General features: G+C 43.1%; 1 protein-coding gene across 2 annotated transcripts in view; it reads right to left on the bottom strand.

The window, feature by feature from the left end:
• Nucleotides 1-1,699: 1,699 nt before the first annotated feature.
• The window catches only part of myo10l1 (myosin X, like 1), a 136,635-nt gene continuing 121,638 nt past the window's right edge, over nt 1,700-16,696 (bottom strand). For both annotated transcript variants that reach the window (XM_061968121.2, XM_061968120.2), the window contains 8 exons: nt 11,821-11,969; nt 11,528-11,735; nt 11,301-11,437; nt 9,106-9,229; nt 7,498-7,845; nt 7,249-7,425; nt 5,291-5,482; nt 1,700-5,212 (listed from right to left, as the gene is read on the bottom strand). In XM_061968121.2, coding sequence (XP_061824105.2) covers nt 5,108-5,212; nt 5,291-5,482; nt 7,249-7,425; nt 7,498-7,845; nt 9,106-9,229; nt 11,301-11,437; nt 11,528-11,735; nt 11,821-11,969 — 1,440 coding nt within the window. In that variant the 3' untranslated portion in view covers nt 1,700-5,107. The remainder of the gene's footprint in view (nt 5,213-5,290; nt 5,483-7,248; nt 7,426-7,497; nt 7,846-9,105; nt 9,230-11,300; nt 11,438-11,527; nt 11,736-11,820; nt 11,970-16,696) is intronic.

Raw genomic sequence — 16,696 nt, 5'->3', positions numbered from 1 at the left:
ACACAGACAATAAGGTCAACTCCAAGTTCCTTGCTAATCACGGCTTTATCGCTTTCGTACTCTTTTATTATCACACTCGTGAAAGCAATATAAAGTTATAGTGACCTTATCAGCTGGTGGCGGTGTGCAATGCAGCCAGGGCCGGAACTATCACTGAACATACTGAGGGGTCATGTGAGGCCATTCTTGATAATACAGAAAGTGTTTCGAATGTGAAGACAAACACTTCACATTTCACACTTGTAGTTTTAAGAAGATTAAACTTAGTTTCATTGGACAAGAACACAGTTTTTATGCTTTTTTCTTTTGAGGTTGGGGGGTTAAATATATAAATCAGCTTTATTTTCATGCATTAAAACAGTTATTACTGATTTTTTTTATTAGTGTATTGCATTAAAATGATTACAATTTTGGTAATTAATGAATACCAGTTTAAGTTATAAATTCACCAGCTAGAGCAGGGGTGTCAAACTCATTTTAGATCGGGGTCCACATGGAGAGAAATCTACTCCCAAGTCGGCCGGACTGGTAAAATCACGGCACGATAACTTAGAAATAAAGACAACTTCAGATTGTTTTCTTTGTTTAAAAATAGAACAGGCTCATTCTGAAATTGTATAAATCATAATGTTGTTTTTTTTTTTTTTTTTTTACAATTACCGTATTTTTCGGATTATAAGTCGCTCCGGAGTATAAGTCGCTCCGGCCGAAAATGCATAACAAAGAAGGAAAAAAACATATATAAGTCGCACTGGAATATAAGTCGCATTTTTGGGGGAAATGTATTTGATAAAACCCAACACCACATGGGCATCTACATCAACTATATGATTTGCCTGAGAAGCTGGACAGGACAAAAAAATAAATAAATAAAATAATAAAAATAAAAAAAATAAAAAAGAAGGAAAAAAACATATAAGTCGCATTTTTTGGGGAAATGTATTTGATAAAATCCAACACCAAGAATAGACATTTGAAAGGCAATTTAAAATAAATAAAGAATAGTGAACAACAGGCTGAATAAGTGTACGTTATATGAGGCATAAATAACCAACTGGTATGTTAACGTAACATATTATGGTAAGAGTCATTCAAATAACTATAACATATAGAACATGCTATACGTTTACCAAACAATCTGTCACTCCTAATCGCTAAATCCCATGAAATCTTATACGTCTAGTCTCTTACGTGAATGAGCTAAATAATATTATTTGATATTTTACGGTAATGTGTTAATCATTTCACACATAAGTCGCTCCTGAGTATAAGTCGCACCCCCGGCCAAACTATGAAAAAAAACTGCGACTTATAGTCCGAAAAATACTGTACCCGTTGTGGTTAATGGTATTCTATCTTTATTTGTTGTTATTTATATTTTCTGAATAAAAGATGTGATAATGTTCATCAGTCAACTCATTGGTGTTCATTTTCAATCTATCAAGATAAAAAAATGATATCAAAATCAAATTACAGTATGTTATTTATGTAGTTTGATCATTTTCCTCGACTGATGTACTAACATCATGTGGTTTATTTTGTACATATGTAGCATAATCTACAAAGATACAAACAATTGCTATTGCGACATCTAGTGGACACATTTAGAACAGCGGTTTCTTCCTTCAAAAATTTCAGGTTAATTTTTATACTTAGCAAACTCATCCCGCGGGCCGGATAAAACCTGTTCGCGGGCCGTATGTTTGACACCCCTGAGCTAGAGCCAAGACCTAGATCCAATTTAAAATATTTGTTTTATTTGACCCTTTAAAAAAAAAAATTATACTAAATACTTTTGGGGAAACGTTTTGAAATTATTTATAGATATTTTACATATTCATATAAATATTTTAATGTATTTTTCAGTTTTTATTTACTTTTACATTTTTATTTAAAATGCCACCCAAAAAATTCAGTTTTGTTATTAGAGGAATTGTGTTTACTTTCCATATCCACTGTCATTTTAAATGCGTATTCCTATATTCTATAGCAGGGGTGTCAAACTCATTTTAGCTCGGTGGCCACATAGAGGAAAATATATTCCCAAGTAAACTGGTAAAATCATGGCATGATAACTTAAAAATAAAGACAACGTCAGGTTGTTTTCTTTCTTTTACGTTGGCCAGGAAATAAAACAAGCACATTGTGAAAATGTACAAATCACAAATAATCCTCTTGACCAAACACCTCAAGATTGTTGAAAATTCTGAGGAAAAAAAAATGGTGGAGTTTTAAAACCACATCAAAGAACACAATAAACTTAGACTTCGTCTCAGTGTATTTAAACCTTAAATCAGAGCCTGTCTGGGATTGAACAAAAAACACAATAAATAGATGGAAACTTTTGTAGGTATCAAAAATCCTGTGCTAACTCAACAAACCGTAAGAAACGGAGGCAAAACAAGAGAGTTGAGTTACATTCTGCGTTGACTTTTCTCATTTTTGACAGAGACATTTTGGGCCAACGAGGTTGCCAAATAATGTGTTTAAAACCTGCCGTTTTACATTTCGTCTGGGTCCAGGGAGAAGAGCCGCAGCCACACTTTACTGTGTACGTCTTGCTTGGCCCTGGTATGAACCGTTTGCTTGCCTCACAGAATTACTATTTTGACATCCAGTGGACACATATAGAACAGCAGTTTCTTTTTATAAAGAAAAAAAAAATACGCTCATTTCTAAACTTAGGCCATATGTTTGACACCCCTGTTCTAGTGTTTTCTGATTTCTGACACGTTATAAACAACAGCGCTCACTTTGTGCAGCAGACAGCAGTGTGAAGCCATCTCAGTTTTCGCTCCTATATCCATTAAAATAAAAAAAATCTAGAAACTTCAGCATGCTTTAATGAACCTCATTAACTGTGCTGGAGAAGGTTTTTTTTTTTAGGTTATTGATGCTCACATATGCATTGTAATTGGCATGTAAGTGCAGTAGAGCTGTTATATATTGATGATGCCGCCCTCTACCTGCAGTGTGAAGCCATTTAAGAGCGAAACAAAACTCACCCCATGTTATGCGAAACCACTTCCGTCCTTCAGTTTCATATCTGCTCCCTTATTATTGTACACACCTTTCTCCACCAACACACTTTGCAATATAGTACGTTAATAAATATCTAACCATCTCTCCTCCCATTAATAAAGTTCCATGCTCTTTCCTTTAACACACGATCACAACACTTTCAAGGATTATAATAACATCTCATCTCCTCGGGAATACACTCATTATTACTTTTCTCAACTCTTCTTCAACATAAATATTATAGTTTGGGTTACACCATGGCACACATACATAGAGCAGCATTACATACACAACACTTCAAGGTGGGGGGGGTGGGGTTGCTGTTGTATTAATAGTAGCCAGTAATTACCAGAGAGTGGTGCACTTATTTTGCACAAAAAAAAAACATAACAGTCAGCATTAAGAGACAACAGTATTAATAGCATTAAAAACAATAATAATAATAAATCCATCATAAACACACTGAATGAATGGCACAGCATCCTTATAATTGCTCGTATCTTACACTACATAGAGGCTGTACAGTGCTGGGACCATCAACAATTCAATTAAAAATTAACTCTTATTACGTGTGATATACAGTACAAAAACTTGTGTGAATGCACAGTCAAACACACACACACACACACACACGCACACACACGCAATGTGACTGGGAAATTGGTGTCACCTTCAAAGCAGCTGGCGTTTTGGCTATAGTCTCTTCCTGCGGCCACACAGTGGCACTGGTGAGTAACGTGAGTCCTCACCCCTCAACAATAGACGCAAGAGAAGCGACGTCGCACTTAGAACGACGCAGAGAGCGGAAGCAAGCGAGAATGTAAGCGTGGTAACATAATAATGTCAGATAAGATGGGTGACAGGGGTGAGGACCAATGAAGAGAAAGAGAGAGACTCCAAGAGCTGAAAGCAGAATGTCTGACAGTGCACTAAAAGGGGCGGCGGAGTGGGTCTTAGGGGTTCCAGGTTGTAGTCTGGGGGATCTCTGGTTCTCTGGAGGTTGCATCCAACCGTATGATAAGGGATTTTTGCGTGGTCCTGGATGATCGGTCTTGTCTAGGAAATAGCTCCACCCTTGCTTCTAGGTTACGGGCTTCAGGAGGGATGGCAACCTCTGTTGGGTCCAGATAGGTTAGCTCTCTCTGGGTCATGGCAGGGACCCACTCCTGAAGAATCCTGGGGGACAGTCCTGAGCGAAAGGCCCTAGGTCCTGGCAGGGTCCTGGGCGGGAGGCAATCGCAACGAATCTTAGGGGAGGTAGTCCTACTGGGTTGCTTCTAGACTATTGGGTTGTAGTGGGAGACCTAACCCAGGTCCTGAGGGGTCCAAATAATAAGGTTCCCTAATGAAGACCCTTCAGGATTTAGGTAAGTGAGTGAGTCTTCGGAAGTAGCACCCAGTATCCCGAGGGTTCTCAGGAGAGAGCCAACATTAGTCGATCCTGGGAGGTAGTCCCCCTTGGTCCTAGGAGGGAGATACCTATCAGGTCTGCGAAGACTCACCTCTACACCTTTGGGTCCCGGGCAGTAGTCTCCCTCAAATCCTGGGTGGTAGTTACCCCAGGTTACAAGGTCTTAGAGGTAGACCCCTTGCGTCATGTCAGGGAGCCCCAACCAGGTTTTTGAGGGGGAGCTCTGGGAGAGAACGCCCCCTCAGGTCCTCGGTTGTAGCTAATTGCCTGGGTCCTTGGAGGTAGCCCCACCCAAGATCCTGGGTCAAAGTGGTACTTGTCGGCCAATCAATGTTTTGTGCTTGTGGCCCAAAAAGCAGGAAATCAGAGAGGTTTGGAGTGTGCTTGAACATCTACATGCAAGGACTACTACTGCGGTCATGTATTGTATGTGAAAGGACCACCCACCACAATCCAGGTTTACTGTATGTGTCATGCTTGAATGGGAAAAAAATCCATCTCAAAATGTATTGATCCCAATCTCATTGGTCCCTTTGGCATCAGTGTCCACTTTCCACACTTGGCAATCCACTCTTACCATTACCTTGGTGCGTCCACCTGGGTTGTCCTGATGTAGCCCAGGTGGCATTCATTGCCACTGGGGAAAACCTGTGGTCTTTGATTGGCTGGTAGAAATCAGCTGACCCAGGAGCTGGCGACGCTGGTGACGGACATGATGCTGCAGCGTTTCTTCACCATCATGTTAATGTAGGCCCTCATGATCTTGGCGATCTCGCCAACCTAGGAAACATTTCGTATCGTTTGCTGCCTCTTCCATGGAAAATAGATTAAATTGGACTAAAAATGAGCGTAATTTACCAGTGGAGTCTCAAAGAATATCTCCCTCTCATCCACGATGATCTTGTAGGTGCAGATCTGCGACGCGCCGAAGAAGGTGATCTGTTCGTATTGGAAGGTCTCCAGCGGTTTCGGTTCACCTCTCTTGTACACAGACACGTTGTCGGCGCTCACACCGAGCCACAGATCGTGAGGGAAGCCCCCTTCTTTACACTGCAGAAGAAGAAACATATGCATGAGCTCATACCTGCCAACTTTTGAAATCAGAAAAACCTAGTAGCCAGGGTCCAGGGGCCGCAGGCCCCGGTAGGTCCAGGACAAAGTCCGGATGGGGGGTTCAGGACGCTAAATGATTATTAGCATTCAGACAGGTTAAAATGTTGCTAAAACCATCACTTTTCTATCAGTCACAGTGACTTTTCAAAACAAAAATATTACAGCAAAAATCATATGGGTTGATTGACATGTTTATTCTGTAAGCTAACTTCAATAGTTTGAAATTATTTTGACAGTTAATGCCAGTTATCCTGTCAACCTTTCACAAGACTTCAATTTGTTAATTGAAAGTATAAACACTTTTTACAGTAAACAAATGGTAAAACAGTACTAAACAATTCCATTAAAAAAAAAATTGGTGTCATTATTAACTTTCTGTCCAAGCTTGTATAATCTACTGCCTTGTTCAATTGTAAAAAATATTCTGTGCCTAAAATTCACATTTCTATCACAATTATCATACTGTAAACATGGTAAGCTAACTTCATTAAAATTAATAGTCCTGTCAATAGCATGGAATTACAATTCAAATGTAGTTTTTTTGTAAGCCTTTCAAAAGAATTCAAAATATGAAAAATTAATGAAAATTAATTTAAGCCATCAGACACTTGAAAAGTGGCACATCACATCTCTAATGTAATCATTTGAACTTTTCAACAGAAATAGCACTGCAAAAATATTAAGGACATACTTCTGTATTTTGGTAGTTATGCTGTCAACATTTAACAAGATTTCTTCAACTTGGACTTGAAAGCATAAATAGTATAAACACTTTTAACAGTATAACAGTACTAAACAGTTCCAATAGATAACATTGGTGTCATTACCTTTTTGTGGCTAAAATCCAAATGTATTCTATCAGATTGAATGGTTCCGTCTTCATGACATCGGCGATACTTTTTGAGGATTCTGTTCCAAGACACTGAATAATGTTTGATGTTTTGGTTCGACCACATCCATATTTTTTGGCGATTTTCGAGTCGGGAAACATTTTCCGAAATAACTGTCCCATGTGATCAGCCAGTGCGATTGGAAGTCCATGCTCAATTATTGCCTCCGTAAATAAAACTTTGGCATTTATCACATCCAAAGAATCTGTTTGGGCGAGAAAAACGTTGAACGTTTTCCACTTGTATCGCTAGCAACGGCATTAGACTTCTGTTTTTTTGTCCCAACGTGGTCTTTTACATCGCTAATTCCTCCGTGTCCGATCGAAAAATCTTGTCTGCACAAGGTGCAATTCGCGTAGTTTTCACCCTTTTTGGAACAGATAATTATTTCCCGATAGGCTTTTGAATATTCTTCACGGAATGACTGCAGTTTTCTTTTCGGTTTAAGACTCGTTTGCGATTTTTCTCCGGCTGATTCCATGATCGTTCGCTCGTTTGGAAACAATGGCAACTGGTGCCTCGTGCTTGGCAGCGGTGCTATAAATAGCCTCGTGCATGGCATTCGGAATGGCTCGATAGGAAGTTACGGGAAGCAGTGTCGATTGTCATTGTTGTTACGCGATTTCGTGAATAAAACTTTTAAAAAAATGTTTTTTTTTTAATTAATGAAAAAACGTATTTTTTATCACTGCAACCGTAACCCGGAATAGGTTGATGAAAACCGTACTAATTACGGGAAAACCGGAGTAGTTGGCAGGTATGTGAGCTGGTCTTAAAAAAAATCGAATTAAAAAATCAGTTCATTTTTGTCACCTCAACATCGAAGAGCGTAGATCCGTATCCGGGCCACTCCTTGATGATTCCCATGTAATTGAGCATAGCCTGGTGCTGCGCCATGCCCTGCAAACGCGTCCACTTCTCCAGGACGCTGGTGCGAGTGGCTGACGTCTCCTCCTTCACCCACATCTCTAACATCTGCTCCTCCTCCACCTGCAACAACATTAATAGCTCAGATCAAGATTAGTCGAGGTTTGCATGCGCTTGTTCTTCTGTCTTACTGACCTTCTGTTTCTTCAGTGATCCCGTCTTGAAGCTCCTCCTCAGCGTACCGTCCAGGAAGCTAGGTGTCTTTCTTTTCTCAGCCCCAACACCAACGATTCCGCCGGGGCCCCCAACCATAGCCTTCCCGTCTCCCGCTCCACCTCCTCCAGCTCCGCCTGCCGATCCCACGCCTGGTTTAGTAGAGTGTATGATGCGGCTGCGAAGACGTCCTATGGGATAGACGGTCCCCAGGCTCCAGCCGGCCCGACCAGCCCCATCGCCGTGGAGGTACTGGAGGCGTAACGCGGCCAGGTGCTGCAGAGTCTCTTCAGACCCCGGGAAGTGTCCGCTAATGAGAGACTCGTGGGCCTGTAAGGTGACAATCAATCAGCCTGAGGTTGGGCTAGCTCAGGGGTCGGAAACCTTTACCAGTCAAAGAGCCATTTTGACCAGTTTCACAAATTATAGAAAACAATGGGAGCCGCAAAATTTTTTTGAAATTTTAAATGAATTAACACTGCATACGAGGTTGTTGTTTTTTGCTTTGTGCTATGTATAACCAGGGGTCTCAGACACGCTGCCCACACCTTTATGTGGAATTTGAAAGCTGGTGCGGCACGCGGGTTTTTATTTAATGGCGCTTGTCAGCGTCATGCGTGCCGAGATGGTACAGCATATAGCACCCACTACAGTCAGCGTGCCTGATCAGCCACATGTTGAATGAGGCTCCCGCTCTGCTCACGTAAGTAACAGCATGGCATACTTGGTCAACAACCACACAGCTCACACTTACGGTGACGGTATAAAAAAACAAAAAAAACTTTAACACTCTTACTAATAATGCACCACACTGTGAACCCACACCAAACAAGAATGACAAACACATTTCGGGAGAACATCTGCTCCGGAACACAACATAAACACAACAGGACAAATACCCAGAATCCCTTGCAGCACCAACTCTTCCGAGATGCTACAATATACACTCTCCCCGCTATCCCCTAGGGGGGGGGGTTTGATGTGTGAGGGAGCAGGGTTGGGGTGGGGGCGGGGTTTGGTGGTAGCAGGGGTGTATAATGTAGCCCGGAAGAATCAGGGCTGCATGGGATTCTGGGTATTTGTTATGTTGTGTTTATGTTGTGTTAAGGTGCAGATGTTCTCCCGAAATGTGTTTGTCATTCTTGTTTGGTTTTGGTTCAAAGTGTGGCGCATTATTAGTAAGAGTGTTAAAGTTGTTTTATATGACCACCGTCAGTGTAACTTGTGTGGCTGTTGACCAAGTATGCATTGCTGTCACGTATGTGGGCAAGCAAAAGATGTATAATGTTTAACAAGTGTTGGGCTGGCACTCTGTTAATACAGATTGTAGAGGGCGCCAAATGTTGTACCATCATGGCACGCCCTTATTATAGCCGCAAGGGTGAAAGTCGTTGACTATTAACCCCGGTAGTTTTCTGCGAGAGGCACTGAAATCCGGAAGTCTCTCGGGAAAATTAGGGGGTTCAGCAAGTAAGCTGCTGACCTGCATCAGAGTGATCAAAGAGCCGCATGCGGCTCCGGAGCCGCGGGTTGCCGACCCCTGGGCTAGCCCTTTTAGTGCCTACCTTCAATCTGTAGGTCGGTGCTCACCTGTTCAAACATGAAGGCAAACTCCACTCCTTCTTTGTTCATGCTCTCCACATCCAAGAAGCAGTAGAGCTTGAAGTAAAGCTTCCATTCTCCTTCTTCCTCCTCTTCCTCACTGCCAGCAAGCCTGGCAAAACAAATACAGCAGAATTTTAGCAAAAATACCAGCATACAGTAGATAAACGAAAAAAAAAGATAATAATGATTAATTTTGATAATAATGATTGGCCGGAAGAGAGTCCAGCCCCTCTCGAGAGAACTGGTTCCAGAGCCCTTGCTGTGCGTCGAGGTGAGTCCGACTATATCCAACCGGAACTTCTCTACCTCGCGCACTAGCTCAGGCTCCTTCCCCCCCAGCGAGGTGACGTTCCACGTCCCAAGAGCTAGCTTCTGTAGCCGAGGATCGGACCGCCAAGTGCCCTGCCCTCGGCTGCCGCCCAGCTCACATTGCACCCGACCTCTATGGCCCCTGCTATGGGTGGTGAGCCCATTGGAGGGGGGACCCACGTTGCCTCTTCGGGCTGTGCCCGGCCGGGCCCCATGGGGACAGGCCCGGCCACCAGGCGCTCGCCATCGTGCCCCAACTCCGGGCCTGGCTCCGGAGGGGGGCCCCGGTGACCCGCGTCCGGGCGAGGGAAATCTGAGTCTCGGTTCTTGCATTTCCATAGAAGTCTTCGAGCTGCTCTTTGTCTGATCCCTCACCTAGGACCTGTTTGTCTTGGGAGACCCTACCAGGGGGCATGGAAGCCCCCGGACAACATAGCTCCTAGGATCATTGGGACACGCAAACTCCTCTACCACGGTAAGGTGGCAGCTCCTCCAAGTCCGAGTCCATGGTTCTCGCCCGGAAAAGGGTGGAGTGCCATCTCCGGGTTGGGGAGGAGATCTTGCCCCAAGTGGAGGAGTTCAAGTACCTCGGAGTCTTGTTCACGAGTGAGGGAAGAGTGGATCGTGAGATCGACAGGCGGATCAGTGCGGCGTCTTCAGTAATGCGGACGCTGTATCGATCTGTTGTGGTGAAGAAGGAGCTGAGCCGGAAGGCAAAGCTCTCAATTTACCGGTCGATCTACGTTCCCATCCTCACCTATGGTCATGAGCTTTGGGTTATGACCGAAAGGACAAGATCACGGGTACAAGCGGCCGAAATGAGTTTCCTCCGCCGGGTGGCGGGGCTCTCCCTTAGAGATAGGGTGAGAAGCTCTGTCATCCGGGGGGAGCTTAAAGTAAAGTAAAGCCGCTGCTCCTCCACATCGAGAGGAGCCAGATGAGGTGGTTCGGGCATCTGGTCAGGATGCCACCCGAGCGCCTCCCTAAGGAGGTGTTTAGGGCATGTCCGACCGGTAGGAGGCCACGAGGAAGACCCAGGACACGTTGGGAAGACTATGTCTCCCGACTGGCCTGGGAACGCCTCGGGATCCCCCGGGAGGAGCTGGACGAAGTGGCTGGGGAGAGGGAAGTCCGGGCTTCCCTGCTTAGGCTGCTGCCCCCGCGACCCGACCTCGGATAAGCGGAAGAAGATGGATGGATGGATGGATGATTGGCCGGTTCGGCTGGTTGGTTTGAGTTGAATGACTCGTTAAGGTAGGTTAGTTGGTTGGTTGAGTTTGTTAGGATGTGGGCAACTGGATGCAGGTTGGGTTGGGTGTTTTTTTTGGTGGGATGTTTGGCTGTTGATTAGTTGGCGTGCAGATTAGTTGGTTGATTGATGGAGGCGGGAGTAAGGTTGGGGTTGGATGGTGGGCGGCTAGGTTTGGTTGCTTGGGTAAGTTAGTTTGTTAACTGAGTTGAGGTGATTCGGTTGGTTGAGTTCTTTGGTAGGTGTCTGGGTGGCCCGTTTTGATAAGTTTGTTAGTTAATTATTGGGGGGATTGGTTGGATTGGTTAGTTTCTCAATTATTTTAGTTTGGCAGGTTTTGTTTGATTAGGTGGGTTAATTGGTTGGTGGGCGGTAGCGTTAAGACTGGTCATTTGGTTGATTGTTGGATAAGGTAATTGGTTAGTTGGTGTGATGATCGGTTGGGATTGGTTGGTTCAGAGGGTTGGCTGGCACAAAGTGGTTTTGAAAACAACTCCGTAAGTTATTGGCTCGTAAATACTGCAAGTAAACTTGAAGTTGCGTCTAATGAGTGTACAAATAGATGATTAGATGTGTGTCAATAAACACAATGTCATTCGTAAACTGCGTGTTTAATAGATACCTTTCGAACTTTGCCAGGACGTCTGCCACGATGACTCTGCTCTCCAGCGCTCGATCTGTGACAGCGTTGTGCTCAAAAAGTGAGAAAAGGTTCTTGCTGTCCTCCATGGCCAAACCTCGAATCAACTTCTCCACAACCTTTAGCAGAAACATTTAAAACCAGATGTGTTTGTTGTGCAGTTCACTCAGCTTTGTGTCCATACTTGTCTGTAAGCTTTGTGTGCGCACCTCTCCTGCTGTGGTGTGGGAGTTGATGGAGATCTTGCAGGACCCTCCCCCGTGGCAGTAAACCGTGGTGCTCATCTCTTGTCTCACCAACAGGGCGGCAATCTCCTCCTGTGAGGGCACAAACTCTCGAGTCTTGGTCTTCTTCAGGGATTCGCCGATGAAAGTGGCGTAGCGTTCGATCTCACTGCCGGGATAACGCTCGCGCACCCTGACGAGGGACACAAACATACAAAAATGCGTTTAATTACTTCCGGTGCGAAGAAATGTAGAGAGGGAGTGATCACAAGATATACCTCTTGAGGTGGAAACGCAGATATCTGAGAATGGCGCGACTGGGGAGGAAGGTGCAGCTCATGCAGGTGAGGAGGTGCCAGTGCGCCCGATTGGCCGGGCTGTTGGGCTGAGGCACGTGATTGGTCTGCTTGATCACCTGGCAATAAACCTAAGACAAAACACGATGCTAACATGAATACCCAGTAAAATTCTAAGAAACAACAACTGAGGAGAAGAAGGTTCCCCTAAATTTTTGCTTTTCAACATGAAGAGACACATTTTACTCAAAAAGGAGAATATGGAGTGGAGATTGTGGAGTGGGGGGAGGGTTTCACTGTATTTACGTTTCAGCAAGTAAACAACAGTGGAGGAGAACAAAGGTCTCCTGTATATACTTCTCAGGAAAATAAGACTAATTTTATCCAAGAAGAATATGGAGCATTGGAGCAAAATGGAGACTGTGAAATATGAGGGTTTCTTAAATTTACTTCTCAACATGAAGAGACCGATTTTACTTAAAAAGGGAGGATATGGAGCAATGCAGAAAAGTGGAGCAAGGGGGTCCACAGTATTAACTTTTTAACAAGTAAAAACAACAATGGAGGAGAACAAGGGTCCCATAAATGTACCTTTTACCAAGGGGTGATGAAGGTGTCCACTGTATTTACTTTTCAACATGAAGTGACCAATTTTTCTCAAAAAGGAGAATATGGAGCATTGCAGCAAAGTGGAGAATGTGGAGAACGATGGTCTCCTGTATTAACCTCTCAGCAAAAGAAGACCAATTTTATCCAAGAAGAATATGGAGCATTGGAGCAAAATGCAGACTGTGAAATGTAAGGGTTTCTTAAATTTACTTCTCAACATGAAGAGACCAATTTTACATAAAAGGGAGAATATGGAGCAATGCAGAAAAGTGGAGCGAGGGGGTCCACAGTATTAACTTTTTAACAAGTAAAAAACAACAATGGAGGAGAACAAGGGTCCCCTAAATGTACCTTTCACCATGAGGTGACCAATGCTATTCACATGGAGAATATGGAGCACTGCAACAAAATGGAGAATGTGGAGAACGATGGTTTCCTGTATTAACTTCTCACCAAAAGAAGACCAATTTTATCCAAGAAGAATTTGGAGCAAAATGGAGACAGTGAAATATGAGGGTTTCCTAAATGTACTTCTCAACATGAAGAGACCAACTTTACTTAAAAAGGAGAACATGGAGCAATGTAGAAAAGTGGCGCAAGGGGGTCCACAGTATTAACTTTTTAACAAGTAAAAAACAACAATGGAGGAGAACAAGGGTCCCCTAAATGTACCTTTCACCATTAGGGGTCCAATGCTATTCACATGGAGAATATGGAGCACAGCAACAACTTGGGTAATGTGGAGTATGGAGGTGTCCACTGTATTTATTTTTCAACATGAAGTGACCAATTTGACTCAAAAAGGAGAATATGGAGCATTGCAGCAAAGTGGAGAATGTGGAGAACGATGGTCTCCTGTATTAACCTCTCAGCAAAAGAAGACCAATTTTATCCAAGAAGAATATGGAGCATTGGAGCAAAATGCAGACTGTGAAATGTAAGGGTTTCTTAAATTTACTTCTCAACATGAAGTGAACCAATTTTACTTAAAAAAGGAGAATATGGAACAATGCAGAAAAGTGGCGCAAGGGGGTCCACAATATTAACTTTTTAACAAGTAAAAAAACAACAATTGAGGAGAACAAGGGTCCCCTAAATGTACCTTTTACCAAGGGGTGACCAATGCTATTCACATGGAGAATATGGAGCACTGCAACAAAGTGGGTAATATGGAGTATGAAGGTGTCCACTGTATTTACTTTTCAACATGAAGTGACCAATTTTACTCAAAAAGGAGAATATGGAGCATTGCAGCAAAGTGGAGAATGTGGAGAACGATGGTTTCCTATATTAACTTCTCAGCAAAGGAAGACCAATTTTATCCAAGAAGAATATGGAGCATTGGAGCAAAATGGAGACTTTGAAATATGAGGGTTTCCTAAATTTACTTCTCAACATGAAGAGACCAACTTTACTTAAAAAGGAGAATATGGAGCAATGCAGAAAAGTAGAGCATGGGGGTCCAGAGTATTAACTTTTTAACCAGTAAAAAACAACAATAGAGGAGAACAAGGGTCCCCTAAATGTACCTTCACCATGAGGTGAACAATGCTATTCACATGGAGAATATGGAGCATTGCAACAAAGTGGGTAATATGGAGTATGAAGGTGTCCACTGTATTTACTTTTCAACATGAAGTGACCAATTTTACTCAAAAAGGAGAATATGGAGCATTGCAGCAAAGTGGAGAATGTGGAGAACGATGGTCTCCTGTATTAACTTCTCAGCAAAGGAAGACCAATTTTATCCAAGAAGAATATGGAGCATTGGAGCAAAATGCAGACTGTGAAATGTGAGGGTTTCCTAAATTTACTTCTCAACATAAAGAGACCAATTTTACTTAAAAAGGAGAATATAGAGCAGGGGTCCTCAAGTACAAATCTTGAAGGTCCACAAATGTTTTTTTGAAACAGGCTGGGTCCGTTTATTATCGGTCAAGCTTATATAATAGCAGGAGGTAGGTAGTTTAACATTTTCTTAAAATTAACAAAATTAAAATAAATATCCAATAAAATACATGAAATATTTTTCTTTGAAACAAAAATAAATAAGAACTTTGAAAAAATTTGTCCTCTGCATTTGACCCATCCCTTGATCACCCCCTGGGAGGTGAGGGGAGCAGTGGGCAGCAGCGGCGCTGCGCCCGGGAATCATTTTTGGTGATTCAACCCCCAATTCCAACCCTTGATGCTGAGTGCCAAGCAGGGAAGAATGCTGGTATGAGCTTTTAAACATAACCCGTTAACTGCTGCCAATCAAATGGTGAATAAGATACTCTTTAGGGTTCATATGTTTGTAAATCTGACTGTGTTGAAGTCAGTGCCTCACCAGCCATCAACCTCACCGCACGTTACTGCTCTGTTGCTATTTGTTGTTGTGTCATAGATTTAACAAAAATCTTGCTTGATGTTTCATATGGCTTTTTCAGCCTCGTGATTTCTTTTTTTCTTAGCTCTGAATCATGAGGAAATGTCTCTTCAAATTCGCGGTGCTCTTTCAGATAGTGACGTTTCAGATGTTCACTTTTCACCAGAGCAACAGTAGTGTTGCATAGTAGACACATTGGTCTGGTACTTGCAGTAGGTAGGATGAAAACATATTGCTCTGTCCATTCTTCCTTGAAACGTCGGTTTTCCCTGTCCACCTTTCTTTTACCAGCCTGAGCCAACTTGGAGCATGCCATTGTGATTTGATTCACATTCAGTGACTGACAAGTGAACAGTTAGCGAAGTAGCGATACGAGACAACTGTGTGCCTGCAGCGAAAGGTTCCATGCACTGTGCACATGACCCAGGTGGTAACAGCCTATCAGCGCGTCGTTGTGAAAGAGATGACAACCCATACCCCGGAATTAGCCAATCAGAGTGGCGTTCTCTCGCTCTCACTCCGTCTCTCTCTCTCTCTTTCTCTCTCTGAGAGAGAGAGAGAGAGAGAGAGAGAGAGAGAGAGAGACGGAGTGAGTGAGACACGAGAAGTGTAAACGAAACGTGGAGATATTTGACTAAAAACAACAAAGAACGTTGACTTGCGCTAGCGATAACTCACAGATAAATACAATTATTATATTTTTTTATAATAATTATAATTATAATAATAAAAAAAACATTTTTATTTTATTTTATTTTTTTTACTATAATTCGTGCTGGGTCCGGACGGACACGTCGCTGGGTCCGGACATGGACCGCGGTCCGCCTGTTGAGGATCGCTGATATAGAGCAATGCAGAAAAGTGGCGCGAGGGGGTCCACAGTATTAACTTTTTAACAAGTAAAAAAACAACAATGGAGGAGAACAAGGGTTCCCTTAATGTACCTTTCAACATTAGGGGACCAATGCTATTCACATGGAGAATATGGAGCACTGCAACAAAGTGGGTAATATGGAGTATGAAGGTGTCCACTGTATTTACTTTTCAACATGAAGTGACCAATCTTACTCAAAAAGGAGAATATGGAGCATTGCAGTAAAGTGGAGAATGTGGAGAACGATGGTCTCCTGTATTAACCTCTCAGCAAAAGATGACCAATTTGTATACTCTAGCCTTTAAATAGACCCCCCTTTTTAGACCGGTTGATCTGCCGTTTCTTTTCTGCTCTGGATTCGGTGGCACAGATTCGGTGACCACAGATGAGGCGCTAGCTGTCCAAAGTCTGGACCCAAGGTGGACCACTCATCTGTGCATCATTTGGGGACGTCTTTGCGCTGCTGACCTGTCTCCGCTCAAGATGATCTCCTGCTGGCCCCACTATGGACTGGACTCTCACTATTATGTTTGATCCACTATGGACTGGACTCTCACTATTATGTTTGATCCACTATGGACTGGACTCTCACTATTATGTTTGATCCACTATGGACTGGACTCTCACTATTATGTTAGATCCACTATGGACTGGAATCTCACAATATTATGCTAGATCCACTTGACGTCCATTGCACCGGTCGCATAGGGGGGCGGAGGGGGGTCCCCACATCTGCGGTCCCCTCCAAGGTTTCTCATTGTCATCCCATTGGGTTGAGTTTTTTCTTGCCCTGATGTGGGATCTGAGCCGAGGATGTCGTTGTGGCTTGTGCAGCTCTTTGAGACACTCGTGATTTAGGGCTATATCACTCGCCTGTTTAAGGAGGTACTTGCTACTATTGGATCAAGTGTCCTTAACATTATCAATAGTAGCCTCTCTTCTGGAATAGTTCCAGTAGAGTTTAAACATGCAGTGGTACGACCTCTACTTAAAAAACCCAACCTCGA

The sequence above is a fragment of the Nerophis lumbriciformis genome, linkage group LG08 (assembly GCF_033978685.3).
Source record: "Nerophis lumbriciformis linkage group LG08, RoL_Nlum_v2.1, whole genome shotgun sequence".
Taxonomy (NCBI): domain Eukaryota; kingdom Metazoa; phylum Chordata; class Actinopteri; order Syngnathiformes; family Syngnathidae; genus Nerophis; species Nerophis lumbriciformis.
Note: the sequence above shows the minus strand (reverse complement) of the source record. Positions and strands in the feature narration are given on the sequence as shown.